The 16,283-nt window shown below is 26.9% G+C and overlaps 1 protein-coding gene across 1 annotated transcript in view; it reads right to left on the bottom strand.

Annotated features, from left to right (window-relative positions):
* LOC107448008 (uncharacterized) overlaps window positions 1–14,672 on the bottom strand; it is a 37,293-nt gene extending 22,621 nt beyond the window's left edge. Inside the window, exons 1-3 of the mRNA XM_016063103.3 lie at window positions 14,340–14,672; window positions 4,819–4,909; window positions 2,839–2,938 (exon numbers count right to left, since the gene is read on the bottom strand). Of these exons, the coding sequence (XP_015918589.1) occupies window positions 2,839–2,907 (69 nt within the window). The 5' untranslated portion in view covers window positions 2,908–2,938; window positions 4,819–4,909; window positions 14,340–14,672. The remainder of the gene's footprint in view (window positions 1–2,838; window positions 2,939–4,818; window positions 4,910–14,339) is intronic.
* Window positions 14,673–16,283: the final 1,611 nt, after the last annotated feature.

Here is a 16,283-nt window from a genome sequence, read left to right as displayed (position 1 = left end):
TGGGTGCATTATCCGTAAAATCCCTTTTTTCCGTAATTTTTACAGTAATACTTATTTAATTACAATGATTTAGTGATTTTATAGTAAATACCAACGTGAAAAATACGGTACATCAGATTCTTTGTTCTGTAAAATTTTACAGTAAAGATGGATTTTACGGTGCACATACTGGTACTTCGGGTGCCGAAACTTTTTACCATTATTTGCCGTTATTCGGAATTTTTTACAGTATACTTATTTGTAAACTACAAATTTAATTTAAAAAAAAAAAACTTAATCGAAACTTAAAGATGTTGTGATATTAAATATCTCTGTGAAAAAATAAAAATTTTAACTAATTGTCAAACTTTTAAATAGTTCATTTGAATTTTTTACAGTAGATTTATGTGTAAACTACAAATTTGATTTTCAAAAAAGAGAACTTAATCAAAACTTAAACATTTTATGATATTGAATATCTTTGGGTAAAAATAAAAATTTTAAGCTAATTGTCAAACTTCTAAATATTTCAAGAAGAGGGGACAATGAAGCTTTTTTTTTCTCTTTGCTTACAGGTCGGTGCCGATGCGGCGGCTATGCCCACCCACAATCTGCCCCCTAATCGAAAGGGAAGTTCTGGAGCCTCCCCCTCCTTTTATATGAGCATTAAAAAAAACGAGAGAGGCACGTACCTTTTGTGATTGCCGACCACAAAAGGGGGGCAACGGATGTGACAACTATCTCGTACGACAAGGACAGGAGCTTGAAAAGGTATATATACTTTAAAAAAATGCCAGTTATGAAACGATGCGCATTTGCCTGTCTCTTACGTATTATTTCTTTTTACATGGTTTATCCTGTTCTGTTTTTTTCTTCTATTCAATGCAAATCATGAAGGGTTATCTAAGAGTTCAGTTAAACGGTAAAAGGAGGCTTTTTCTTCAAGAAGGAATTTTTCTTCCTTACAATAGGCGTTCTTTACTTTTTTGTTCAGTACTTTTAGGAGAATGGACATTAAAGATCATCATTTAGACAACGATTTTTTTTTATATTTATTATTTATTTATCCTAATACGGCTTAGAATGGGAAAGGAAGTGAAGTTTTTTAATGAGTTTGGCAGTGTGAAGATTTTCATCTTGTTAGGTGTGAAAGTTCNGTTCTTTACTTTTTTGTTCAGTACTTTTAGGAGAATGGACATTAAAGATCATCATTTAGACAACGATTTTTATTTTTATATTTATTATTTATTTATCCTAATACGGCTTAGAATGGGAAAGGAAGTGAAGTTTTTTAATGAGTTTGGCAGTGTGAAGATTTTCATCTTGTTAGGTGTGAAAGTTCTTTTTTTAGAATATTCCAAGTCTTGCACTAGACACTAAACGGTTTACAACCGCAAGAAATAGGTTTAATTTTTTAATTTATAATCTTTTTTAAGTGAATCGCATTATTTTAGCAATCTAATGGCCATCCAAAATTATAAAAATATAAAACGAATGAATAGTATTGTTCTCCCTTTTATAATATTTTTGTATTAGATGTTTCACTTTACAAAAATTCTTCTATCATAATTTAGCTGAACTATTTTAATAGCGCGGAATAAGACCCTAATATATCTTTGTGAAGAAATGGGGGATTATCTACAGTGGGAGTTTAAACTACACCCAGGTTTAAATAAAGAAATACCAATTTGCCTGGAAACTCTTTTTGAATTAATTTTTGAATTAATTAAAAATCTTGATAATATATTTGATTTATTTTTCGGCTATTTTTTAGAATACACTAATTTTTTAACGAGTAGAGAAATTGTATAATAATAGCTCTTCATATCATTTTCCTCTGTAGCTAGTAGATAAACGATTTTCAGAAAATAAACCTGGTCGTACACTAAACAAATTATTTGCAAATTTTGAATAACTGAGACATTGTGATTAACTGCGTTCTACGTGAGATAATGTGGCTAAATTCAAAATTTCTATCTGTGGCCCGATAATTTTTTTTCTTTCAAATAACTCTTCAAAAAAAATAATAGATTAACGATAATCTTGAGAAATTAAACTTAGTTAAGGCTGTTTTTTTTCTTAGGCTCCGACGATGCTTTGATTGATGATGCTTTTTTGCTATTTTTATAACTTCTGTGACTTTGCAACTACTACTAATAACTGTTTGGTCAAATTTAGCCTATCTAAAGCCAGCGTTGCCTTCGCTGATATTGAAAATGGCGCAGAGCGTCAGTCTGGGGGAAAACCACAGTTTTGTGAAAATGAAAAGCGTTTGTGGTCTAATTTCTTCATATTTAAGAACTTACTCCAATACTTCACTACCTGGGTTCATAAAAATTTGCGAAAACTGTGAATAACGCAGTGATTTTGATAATTTTCGTCTAGGCTGAAAAATGTCGTCAAATTGACGATTTTTAAAAAGTTTTAATAAGTTTCAAAATATTTAAGCTATTTGTCCATTCTAAAGCCCAGACAACTCCTCACAGCAAGATTCTATACATAGCTTAAAATCATCACATTGCTTCAAGTATAAAAGCACTTAAACTATGACTTTCCTTGGATTCACAGCTTCGAAAAACAGTGTTAAATGATGTGTGCATTTTAGTTCATCTATCTTAGATTTTTATGACCAACTCCATAGGTAATTTTTTGCCCACATTTTTCTATTTCCCTCAAGGAGAAAAATTACATCATTTGTGTATTTATCTTCTTAAAGTTAAAAAATAATCTATCTTGGATTTAAACCAAACTTCAGAGCTAGTTCCATTTCCTCGCAACTATGAGGCGATAATTTTATTTTTGAATTGAATTTGAAATTTCGTAACTAATATATAAATTAATTTAAAATTGAATAAATACCTTTGGAATATTATTGTCATTAATATCCCATTCAGGAGATACAGTTCCCGACGATTTGCACATGCTCATGTCCTATGAAGAGATCCTCTTATAAATTCACCTGGAATCAAGAAAGTGAAATGCTTGAAAAAATACATACAATTATAGATTCTATATTTTAATTTTACAAATAGAATCAGAAAGTAGAAGTATATGATAGTTGTTTATTTTAAAGTTCTGTTTCAATGGTGACTGAGGATCCTGCAGGCCATTTTGATGATCGATTTCTGAAATTTAAAAAAAATTGCAAAATCATCCGTGGTTCGAATCTTGTTTCGGACATGGGTGAAATTCTTTTCTCCGGCCTATCTATCCTTGTTGTGTTGTACCACCGATATGGTGCCCATGTTAAAGTGGTTATTAGAAAAGTAGATTAATCAATGCGTGTTTTTATTTATTTATTTTTTTTTTGAAAAAATAAAATGACGAAATATTTATTTTAATTCTGAAGAAATTCATTTTCTAGAAAAAGAGACGATAGTTATTTCGTCACTTTGACGAAATTTTTGCTTGGAGCATTGCGTCATAACGATAAAAGTTTCATGATATTTGAGTGATTATTTTAAATTGCATGATCTACCAATAAAAACATTATACTTTTTCAAATTTAAAAAAAAAAAAAATTTTGACACAAAAAGATGGGTAACTTAACATAATATTTTCTGCTTATCCGCAAAACTCTTTAAACCATACTTTTAGGGGGGGAAGCTTCCCTAACACCCAATTCCAAAGCCATTTGGTAGTTTACTATACATTTTCAGGAAAAAAAAGATGGTTCAACATTGAACCATAATACGATACAAACATAATAAGGTATTAAATTGAATCACGGTGTTTCCCCACAAGATGAAATATCAGTTCAAAAAAATTTAATTTCTGGGTAGTTTGGTTCATTTTGCTACCCTATTTATAGTTTTTTTTTTTAATTTTATTTTATCACATTGGTCTGATGCTAAAACTTATAGATCAAATCTGAAGCCCTATATTCATAAACCCAAGTTTATTTGCGATTCAACGCTGTGATTAAAACTGCAAATCTATAAATCTTTTTCAAAATTCGCAAACGTAATACATTTAAAAATTATACATTTAAACATAATTTTAACTTCAAGCGATGAAACTTGAAATAAAAATGAATTCTTGAACAAATTTTGCAATTATAAGATGTCTGAAAATCATACATCTAAAAACAATTTTAATTTCAAGCGATGATATTTAAAATAAAATTAAAAATCCTTAAACAGTTAAGGTTTACTTTTATCCATTTGATGTGTTCTTTCAACTCAGCTTCATAATTCTGATAAGGAACAAGTTAAGAAATATTTTAAGAAGGATACTCAATTTTTTTCTCCAATTTGCTTTTTTAAATCTGAGATGAAAAATATTCTGCAAATTCTGTGAAACTCTGTTGTTCACTACCAGATACAAAGGGAAAATTTCTTTTCCATCGTGCATATCATTCTTATTATCATACTTAAAATATTTTCAACTGAACAGAGGATCTTGGTTCCCTTATTGTTTGTTTACAAGAGTAATATAGTTTGTTTGCCCTGATTTTCAGAACGTGTGTTAGCATTAGCTTGGTAGATTGCAGTTAGTTTGGTAAACTCTGTACCGCGGTACTAATTTTTACTTGCTTATCCTAACTGACAATTTAATTTCAGAAAGAATGATTAGTTTAAAAAACCTTTATATTTCTAGTGAAATTTTGTACCAAGTGCGTTTTTAAAAACATTTTGATGCTGGATATGCATATTCTTTGTTCATTCTTTAAATACAATTTTAGAATGAAAAAATGAAAAGAAAAAGCATCGAAGAATAAATAATTTTCTAAACAAATAAACTAAACTACACAATGTTTTATCTAAGCTGTTAGGGATAGTTTTTAACATGCAACTTTCATATAAAAAAGTACTAATCATAAAATTTATTCATACTTACTTTCAATTTTCTATCCCAATTTTTTCCATTCGAAAATATTACAGTTATCATGGGAAAATTTATTTCCGTCATGCTAGTTTTATCATTCTCTCTGAAATAAAAAACGACATTAGCAAGAATTTTAATTTATTTTACATAATTACAACAATTTATTTTACAACATTATTATATTATTTACAACATTAGCAATAATATTAACTATTACAATTTTACGAATAACTTCATTCAGGTTTATTAAGTATTTTTTCATTCTTATGAAAGGAAGATCAAAACTAAATTATTTAATCTTAAATTAGATGTTTTTTCGAATAATTAGACGTAGTCCTGATCATAAAGAAACCGTTTTATTACCTTTCAGCTTTCAAACTTAGCAAATCATGTTCTCTTTTTTCATTGAGTTATAGAGAAGCGGTGTTTGGTTCGAGAAACGTAACTTGCTCATTCACTAAAGTGCTAAAGAGTTAGATTACTAATTGTGGATTATCTTGCAAATATTTTCGAAGTCATGATCGAATAAAATGCTGTTTTCTTTTTCAAATAATTTTTTAATGTTAATAATTTTGTTGGAATATAATCTTAGCAATAATCCAGATTTTAATAATCAGTCTGTTAGTTTATTTATTCATTTGGAAAAAAAATAACATAACATGGAAGGTCAAAAAAGGCCGGAAAAAAAGTTGCTCACAGAGGCTATAGGCTGATTTTTTTTCAAGTAGATAAATCTAGAGCAGTCTAATTCCTTACTATTTATATAATTTTATCTTAACATAATTATTTTCTTACCTGAAGTTTTTGTAAACTTAATTTATATATGATTTAAAATAAATTTATTTCAACAAAACTTTTTAAGTTTCTCATATTTTTACTCAATTAAGCAGGTTTACTTAAAGTGGCAAATAAGGGAGAGGGGAGCTAGTGTTTATATTTTTTTACAAATTTATCAAAAAAACATATTTAACATAATTTTTAACTCGTGAAGTATTTTTAACAATAACTTGAACACTTATTATCTGCAAGAAAGCTTACATTATGATCAATTTCTATAATTCAAATAACATCATATTTTATTTAAAAATACTAATTTGTGGAGCATTTCAAATTAGTACTCACTTTACTAAGAAAGATACTTGGACCACAACTCATTACCTTTGAAGACCATTATTCAATTTGATTTATTTTAAAAAATATTTCGAAATTTCTTTTTTATTTCAGCAAAAATTTTTACATATAAACTTTAAATATTTACTGAAATTCAGTCTTGGCAGTTCGATCAGTTTCTGATAATGAAAGTTTCGTAACTATTTCTTCTCTTGAGATTTGGTATTTATTTATTTTTTTTTTTTGAAGCAGGAAGATTCATGATTAGAAAAATTGTATGCACATTTTTTTTAATAATTAAACATTTTTATCTAGTTGAATATTATAACCTCCAAATTTATAAATAACTTCCTTTTCTACTAATATAATGCACAACAATGTTTTGGTAAAAAACATGACTCCTTAACTTTCATTGAGTCAGCTTGTCAGGAAGATTTCATTTTTATTTTTTCTTTCACATTCCTTAAAAACAAGACACGTGGCTTAACTACTTTTTTTTATTGAGATACGTTTTATGTAACTACTTTCTGCTGCGCTGACAAACATAGGGCCAATTTTAAGAACATAGAGTCAATTTTAATATCCAGTTTTAACTTAATGTTGAAATGGTCTGAACGCGAGGGATTTCCCTCAATATTTCTCTCAGTGGAACAATGTTAAACAACTCTCAAATTATAAGACCGGACCGTTTGGCTGACATACTTTTTTAGTTTAATTTGTTGCGAAAAAAATAAATACTTGTTAAAAACTTTGGTTTTACCTTTAATTCCTCTATATTGAATTATATTCTTTTAAAAACTTGATAAAATATCTTTAAAACTTTTAAAATGTCGATTAATATAAAGGTTACGTGCTAATTTGTTTACTTGTAAATATAACCACTATTTGTAAAAGTATGACATTCTACAAAATCATTCCAATCTAGAAAATCAATAAGATCTAATATGTTACATTTGTAATCAATTCATATTTTTCCCATTTGAAATTGAATGGGGTCAGTGTGGTCGTGCCCACACTAACCTCACGATTCAAAAGATTCATTATTCAATCGATTCAAAATTACAAGCATTATTCTTAATGCTGGAATATTAAATCTTTACAAAACAAAAATTAACATCAAAACAAATATTTAAAAAAAACAGTATGATTTGTAACACATTATAACCTTTTGTTAATATTTACAAATATAAGTATGTTAATAAAACAAATATAAGTATGTTAATAAAAGAATAAAGAAACAATCTGTAAGTTTCGTTTTCCCCTTGAAACGCTTTTACAAATTCACTATATTATACAACTGCTCATGGAGGTGTACCTCAGTGTTGCCAACATGCGGTATCTAAATCAAAGTAATTTTGTCCTATAAATAAAAAAGGTATTCAATATGTTCACTCTAGCTTCATGTCCTCACTAGACCCTTTATCCCTATCGATTGAATAACTAATATCGATACTATACTCTATGTAGTGATTATTAATAAAATTTTTAATTAGGCTTCAAACGTTTACGATTCTTTGATAATTTTATTCAATTTCTTTCATTCATTGATTAAGTTGAATTTGTAAATTAATATCAAATGGGAACAATTCATTGAATATAAATACTTTAAAACTATTATATCTTCTTTTGATGGCATAGATTAAGAAGCTAATTTTCGAGTCACTTCAAATAATATAGGCAAGGAAAATATTTTGTTCACAAACTATGTCCGTAAAAAAAAAATAATAATAACTGAAAATCGTTCATGTAATGCAAGAAAACAATAGTAATAACTTTGCATTTTTCTTTTCTTTCCTCGGAATATAGCTTTTAAATAAGTTTTTCTAAGAAAAGGAACATCTTTTTGGGCAATCGAGATTATTCAAATGCAATTTAGATTATTAAACAAATTTTAAAAAAACGTAGGACATTAAGAGAATTAATCAAATTTCGTTCCTGTAAATAATCATTGTCTGAACCAGTAACAAGATTATTTTTCAAATGATGAACATTTCTTAGCAAGTGTATTGAAAATGTTTCACAAAATTTGTTTATTTTATTAACTAAAAAAATTTACAAATAGTGAAAGTTGTTAAAAAGCCAGAAGGCTTTCGAAGCTGAAACATTTTGCTTATAATTTGAATAATAGATAAAGTTTATTCCAAAATTTTGATTATTGAAACATTTTGATAAACATTTGACTTTTTTTTTCTGCTGTAAAACATTAAGAGAGAAAACCTGTTTTCTCAATAACTGTATGTAATTTTTCTACGTTTTCAAATGATTGAAATGTAGTTCAAAATGTTTTTGGGACAAAGTAAAGTAAGCGTGGCTGCTTTATTACGATTTATATTTCTTATTTTTGTAGAAAATTTGTGCACGGAAATACTTTAATTCAAATAAATTTATTGTTCTTAGAAACGAAGCATTAAACTCACTAACGGAAATTAAAGGATTATGAAAAACAGTATTAAAAATGCAATAACAGTTTGTGAAACGTGTGATAATACAATGAAATATATCTATGGCTTAAAATGAAAATAACTAATATCAAAAAAGTTTTTTTTAAAAAACTTCTGCAATAATTATTTTGCGTTAATGATAGGGCAATACTGGAAACGTGTTTTCGTCTGGTTGCTTTGAAGTTTAAGTTGATATCAAAATAAGATTTTTACTTTAAATGATTTTAAATTATCAAAATCAGTGGAAAATTTAATATATGAATAAAACTATTATGTACAAAATAATTTGCTCATCATAAGTATATTGTGTAAAAACATTAAGAATAGTGTTAAATGTTTTCTATTTAAAATTAAAAATTTATTTTCATCAATTTTTATATAATAAATGTATTTTATTTACAATATTTCTCAAAATAATTTTAAAATCAACATTCATTACAATAAAAAAAACATTATCTTTTAGCAAGGAAATTCTTAAGATTCTGAATTATTTATAATATCTAGTTATCAATACATATAAATCCATATTTTTAATATTTTCTTTCACTATTTTCACAGTATAATTTTTATGTATAATTTCGGAATTTAAAAAAATACAACTTTTCAATTTAATTTGTCTAGCAAACAATTTATGTAAAAAAAAATTGTATTTAAAAAATGTTGATACTATTTGTGTTTGAAAAATAGCATTTAAAATGAAGATATAATAAAATAAAATAAAATAGAAAAACTCGGATAAATGATTTTATAAATAGTATGTTTTTGGAATTGTAAAATTTCAATTTAAAACTTTTGCCGTTGTGTTATATAACAACGATTATGATTATTTGATTTGATTATTTAATTGATTATTTGATTATGATGATTATTTTACGACACATTGAGATAAAAGTTATTAAATTTGACTTGTTTATAGGATGCAAGTTGGGAAATCTGATTATAAAAAATTTTCTTTTTTATCGCTAATCTAAAGTTTATCTGTACTAAAATACTTAAAATCAACCAGTTGAAGTGTAAAGCAGTACAGAGAACAAAAAAGCAGAAACTTTAAATCTAATGGTCAAACTTTTACGTACTAGATCTTTATCTTTATGGTTTAAGCACCTAACATTAAATATGCTAAATAATTAAAGTAGACTATATTTTAAGTTACGAAAAAAAAGCGTACTTTCTCTGCACTGATAGAATTTTCATTTCAAGATTATGGTAAAATAACTTTCAGCAGTCTGTCCATCCAATTAACCGTAAAGTTAACGGTAAATAATTTTTTTTTTGTTGCTTTTATGATTTTAAAACCGTTTACAACTAGTATGGTTATAAAGCCGTGAATACGAAACTATACGGTTTTTTTTAACCATTAACAACTAGCATGGTTTCAAAACCGTAAAAAAGAAATTTAACTGGACATTAGATCTAGGCTTTTCGCCAGGTAATGGGCATTGATTGGTGAGTGCAGAAAACAAAATGAGGTGTGCTGGACACTGGAAACTCTTCATGCGTTGAGGGGAATGGAGGAAATATTGCGGCGTTAACGCGGAGACTCGAAGCCCAGTCATAAGACCGATAGATTAGTCCTTTCGGCTCTAATATATATAGAGTTGCAAGAAACTAATTGTTTTACCATATTAGGTAAAAGTAGTTAATAAACGGTTTTTCTTACAGTTAACAGTTTGATTACCATCTTATTTATAGTTAACAGTTTGATTACCATCTTATTTATAGTTATTTGACTGTTTTATTTAAATTTTATAAAATAACAATTAAATAAATTGTGATTTATCCATTTTTTCTGAGAAATTTCTAACAATATGAACAAACATACCTTTTCTACGGAAGACGATTCGAAAAATTTGAATTCTTGACATTCAAATGTGGAGGGGGATATATATGGTCCAAATAGTTTAAATTTAAAAAAATTCGTTTTCAAAATTTATGCAAATAAGCGGCGGAAAGTTTTGCGCATTTTTTCACATTTTACTTTTTGCGTATTTCACCTTAACTCTGTAACTTTTTAAGCGAATTGAAAAAATTTTACCCACTATAAAAATTGTTTAAAGATAATTTCCCCCAAAAAGTAATTTTTTGCAATTATTTACTATTTTAATTTATAATAGTTGAAGAAATTTTAAATTGTGCAGTATACAAATTTTTACATCATTTTAAAGAAAATTTTAAATGACTAAATACAAAATTTAAACGCATATTCTTATAAATTTATTACATGGTAACGATTAAAGTTAAAGTAAAATTACAAAAATCATAAGAAACAAACAAATAAATTTATAATTTTTACTAATTGATTTAATAGTCAGAGCCTGAAATCTACTTTGTAATCATAGCTTCTAATTTTTGGTTTCAAGTTTGAAATTTCTACCTTTTAGTTCATTTTCTAATTTTTCATTTCAAATTCAAGATTTTATTGAAATTCTTTTAAATTTATAAGTGCAACCGTTTCGTATCTTGCGGATAAAAAATTAAAGTTAAATAATAAATCTAAAAACTAAGAATAATAAATCCAAAAACAAAGAATAATTATCTAATGAAGATGGATTTCATGTGTTCGTGTTCTAGAATGCTCCTATTTTCAAAATTTCTGACTGAGTTTATTAAAGTTAATTTACTAAGCAATAAGGGAAATTAAAAAGAGTTTTCAACTAAGTGCAGTAATAAAAACTGAATATTATTTCCATTATAATAGAATGTTGTTTAAAGAAGATAAGGGAATAATTAAAAATTTTTATAAATATTGAAATAAACTTTATTCCGTGGATTCCGGAATGAATAATATTTATTAGTATGTTAGTCGTTTGGACATATTTTCTAAAATTTTCAAAATTTATGGGTTTGTAAATGTTATATATTGCTACAATACTTTAAAAAAAAAAAGAATTCTAATCCATAAGAATTCCAATAAATTTCAAGCAAAACAAACTGGCAAAGAAATATCTTTGAAAGCAAAGTTGATGACAAGCTTCGACTATCATATCAAGCAATGTAACGCGCAATTAATTTAGTAATAACTTTTTATTATCTAACTTTTATTTTTCATACATTCTGTACAAAAAGTTGGCAAAAGTATACTTATTTGAAGAATTCTGATAAAATGTTATATAAAACAAACTTGGTATTAAAAATTAGAAAACTACGACCACTAATTTGATAACAAAATCCAACTACTGCAACAAGTAAAGAAACTCGTCAGAATTTTGATAACTTTTATTTATTATATAATATTTATTTTAGATTCTTACAGTCTGATAAGTTAACACGAATAAATTTATTTAACAAGAATTCGATAGCTACGACCACTAAGTTGATAACAAGCTCCGACTACTGTATCAATTGTTACTCGACAGAAATTTAAAAACCTTTTTTTACTATTTAAGCTTTAGGTTCGATACTTACCGTTACGTAAGTTAATTCAAATATACTGATTAGAAAAATTCTTATAAGATCTTGAGGAAAATAAACTTGAAACGAAAAATTAGAAAGTTACGACCGCTAAGTTAAAGCCTTCTCATTTTCACCGCTAATCAATTAAAGAAACTGGTCATAAATTTAAGAGCTTTTTTCATAATTTATATTTTATATTCGATCCTTACAGCCCCATAAGTTAATATAAATATATTTATTTAAAGAATCCAACAAAACCTTGAGTAAAATTAACTTGAAAAGAAGAATTAGAGAACTCCGACCACAAAGTCTATAACAAGCTTCGACTACTGCATCAATTAAAGAAACTCGTCACAAATTTAATAACTTTTTTTTATTATTTAACTTTTATGTTCGATCGGTACAGTCCCATAAGCTAAAACGAATATATTTATTTAAAGAATTCCAATAAAATCTTGAGTAAAACTAACTTGAAGCGAAAAATGAGAAAGCTACGACCGCAAAGTCGATAACAAGCTCTGACTACTGAATCAATTAGTGAAACTCGTTAGAAATTTATGCAGAAAGGAACAAAAAAATGAATATAATAATAAAAAAAACACGTAGTAAAAAAGTAAATGCTAAACGTTCCTGTCGCTTCCTACGGGACACCTAAAAGAACTCGTTTGTCAGTTTTAAGGGTTGCGAGATACTGACGAGAGGTCGCCAAAACATCTTCGTAACAGACGGGAGAAATCGAATGCCGTAGACCTCTGTCGACGAATCGGCTGAGGAGTTTCCTAGATACGGTGCTTCACGGCATGGTTAGTAGATAGAAAAGAGAATGTTTACAGTTAAACTGTTTTTACAGGGGCATTAGAGGAAGAGAGAATTTTCGGGGGATGTTTAATGTACAGTTTTCTGTTGGTAATTCTGTGTTGTAAAGTTTGTAGCTACATTAGGAAAGTCTTACTTTAATATAAGGCTAAATGAATAAGCATATACTTTTTACTATGTTTTTCTTAAACTGTATTTTGTTTCTGTAAAAATTTCTGACTATAGTTTCACTAGTTGATTCAGTGGTCAAGGTTTGTTATAAACTCAGCAGTCTTAGCTTTTTTGAATTTTTCAATTTAATTTCTTCAAATTTTTTTGGAATTCTTACGCTAAGTACATTCACGGTAGCTCACAATACTGCTTACAATTTCGATTACACTACTTTTTTTACATTAATTAGCTTACAGTATTTCTTTTGTAAAGATATTTAAAGTTTTATTTAAAAATTATCTCTTAAAGTTATGAATTTTAAAAGTTTTTATCTAATATTATAGGTTGAATAAAGTAGAGTTAAAATATTCAGCAACAAAAAAGCAATTAAATGAATGTATTATAATTATAGCATTTTTAATTTTTAATTTTATTCGCATGATAATTTTGAATTTCATTGAATTTATAGATTCTTTTTTTAATCTTTTTAACTTATTGAATTTATGGATTCTTTTTCCTTAATTTTTTATTAATTTGATTAATTACGATTATTTTGCAGAAAATTAATCTTTAAACAATACAATTTTATAAATCGATTTTAAAATAAATGTAGTAAAACTAAATAAAGTCTTAAATAAGTATTGAAACTTTTTTACGGTATAATTAAAAAGACGAAGTGCAAGTAGAAAATTTAAAAATAAATTTTTTTGGCCAGAAATGAAGTCACTAGTTTTCTTTGTTTCATAAAAGTGGCTATTCTTCTAGGAAAATCCTTTTTTTAATCAACTGGAATTTTGTGGGAATTATTTATTTTATTTTAACAAATATTTCTTAATTGCATATTAAAAATAATTTTACCATGTTAATATTTCCTGCAATTCAAAAAAAATAATCAGAGGAAAACAAAAGTTACATTAAATAATATTTTAAAGCTATGTATAATTTACAAGTAAAAAATTTGAAAAGAAAAAGCATCAACATGTCTTATGTTACCACAAAAATAATATAAATAGGAAATAACTTTCTTATCCATTAAATTGCACAAAAATTTCACAAGAACTGTAATTATAATGATTTAAAAAATTATTTTAGTAAAATTAATTTAAGTTAAAAAAACTATAGCTCTAATAATATATTAAGAACAACTTCTTTAATTATTTAATTTTCAATACAATATAAATTTAAATGGCAATCTAACGGTTTCATAACAATTTAAGAGGATTACAATGCTTATTTGAAAATCGTCAAAATGTAGTTTCAAAATAATCTCTTTATATTTATTTTAATATTTTCTTTAGATTTACGAAAAGATATTTTTAAATAGTTTTTGCAAACTGATTGATTTTTAAAATCAATTAAATGCTTGAAACGACGATCAATTATGTATTTCAAAAGAAAGTCTATAAATAATTCAAAGTAGGGTTTTATAAAATGAAATTTAATTGATTTAAGTCTTAAGCTAATTCATCAATTCAAGTCAACATTTATTTTGCGAGAATATTAAAGAGAACTTGAAATTGGCTCCCTACAAAAAAATTAATTAAATTTCAAAAAATTACACAAAATAATTTTTAAAAAAAAGCAATTTAAAAAGCCGTCAGCAGTCGAAAAAATAATACTTACCTAACAATTATACCCAATGACCACTTGTAAGATGACCAGAGAAAAAGAGGAACTCCAAGAGCACTTTTTTTAACACCTGGGGATATTCAGAACATACTCAAATATGATACTGAAGATGCTCTTTAGTTCCTTTAAATCCCCGCCTCCTTCACTTATCTTAGACCTGACTCTAGGTTGCAATGATTATCGAGCTTATTGGCGACATTCGATCGCTCTCGCAAAAATAGTTTTGTGCCAAATGCTGTGGAATCAACGGAGAATGAAATCTTGTTCTAGACTGGTAGGTACGCTCTTGTTTCTTGTTCGAAACCTCATGACAGCCCCCCTTCCAATGCTCGTCGAGTTCGTGAGCAATCGTTTGCTCCTCCTGTCTGCTCAATGAAGCCTGAACAGTTTTTTCTTTTCTTTTTTTTTTCTTTCTTCTTTTTTGTATTACAGCTTCTTACAGTGTTATGACACCTTCTTATACAACCTGTAACAAAACGACGTGTAAGAGGAAAACGACTTTGCAATTTATGATACTTTTTTATGGTCCTTTTTTTTCTTTGTTTTTTTTTTTCAATCCCTTTTATTTTTCTTCGGACATAAGAAATGGAAATGTGGAAGTTCTTTTTTGATTTCGCTTTTTTGTTGGTGCTTTTTTTTAGTTTTTGTATCGATTAATTTATAACTTATATCCTACTATATGAATTATTTTAATATTTTATTTGTATAAATAGCAGCACAGTTCAGTTACCTTTAGTACTTCAATATTGTCTTAAATTCTAGAACCTAGTAACAGACGAAATTTTTTTAACAAACAGTTGCATTTGTTTATTTATTTATTTTTAATATGTAAGTATAAAATAAATAAAAGAAATGTGTTTATATCTACTTTAGATTAGTTTGTGAAGGATAAGGGATTTTATAAATTTAGCAAATTCATGCAGACAATACTTATTACTTTTTTCAAAATTACATGTTGTATAAAATTTGATAAATTAGCACAAATTTATTTAATAAATTAGCACAGAATTTAAAGTTTCATGATATATTGAAAAAAATATTAAAAGCTTCTTGAAGTTATGTAATAAATTACTTTCGATTTTTTTTAAAAGATTCATAGTTACAGAGGTTGTTGAGCCGTAGTTGCTTTGTGGTTTAGATACTAAATTATTATTGTGAAGAACTTGGGTTCGATTCCCAGTGGCGGCTTGGGCTCTTTCAGCTTCAGAGCAATAGATACCAGCTTGCTTGGTAAGCAAACGCAGCGTGTGCACACTGTTTACTATATTGCCAGAATCATGGCAATGGTGACGAAATTGTAGAGCCTCAAGCTCTATCACACCCTGGCTCACAACGAGCTGTTGTGGGGATGATTTTTTTTTTTTTTTTTTTTTTTTTTTTTTTTTTTTTTTTTTTTTTTTNTTTGAAGATAGATGAAATGAATAGGGGAAATACTGATATCCTTTTAAGTTAATGTTTAAGTCCCGGGGGTAAGAATAGGTGATGAAGTAGGGGGAGGGTAGGTGACAACTAAAAAATTGACGAAAATAACCAATTTCAATGTTTTATTTATGATTTTCGAGTTAAATATTTTTTTTTATTTCGAAGTTAATTTCATTGATTCACGATAAATCAGTATTTCCCCTATTATAATTATATCCTTTGAAACTTTTGCATGAGGAGAAAAAAAGTTTGGTCGAAACTACCAGAATATGGTAAAATTTATCGTTCTTCTGGTGCTAAAAGAGCACTAAAAAGCACGCTTGGTTTTACTAATTCGCTTTGGTTATTACTTTGATAAAATTAATAATAAAATATAGTTTTAAAATATTCGATAAAATTCGGTATATGTGGTAAAATTTGGTAATTTTATCATGATACTTTAGAGCCTGGCATGAAAATCATTTTTAGGTTAAATTTACTTTTCAGTTCTGCATTCAATACTAAATGTGTGGTAAT

The sequence above is a fragment of the Parasteatoda tepidariorum genome, chromosome 3, assembly GCF_043381705.1.
Source record: "Parasteatoda tepidariorum isolate YZ-2023 chromosome 3, CAS_Ptep_4.0, whole genome shotgun sequence".
Taxonomy (NCBI): domain Eukaryota; kingdom Metazoa; phylum Arthropoda; class Arachnida; order Araneae; family Theridiidae; genus Parasteatoda; species Parasteatoda tepidariorum.
The sequence above is the reverse complement of the archived record's forward strand: the minus strand, read 5'-3'. Positions and strand labels throughout refer to the sequence as shown.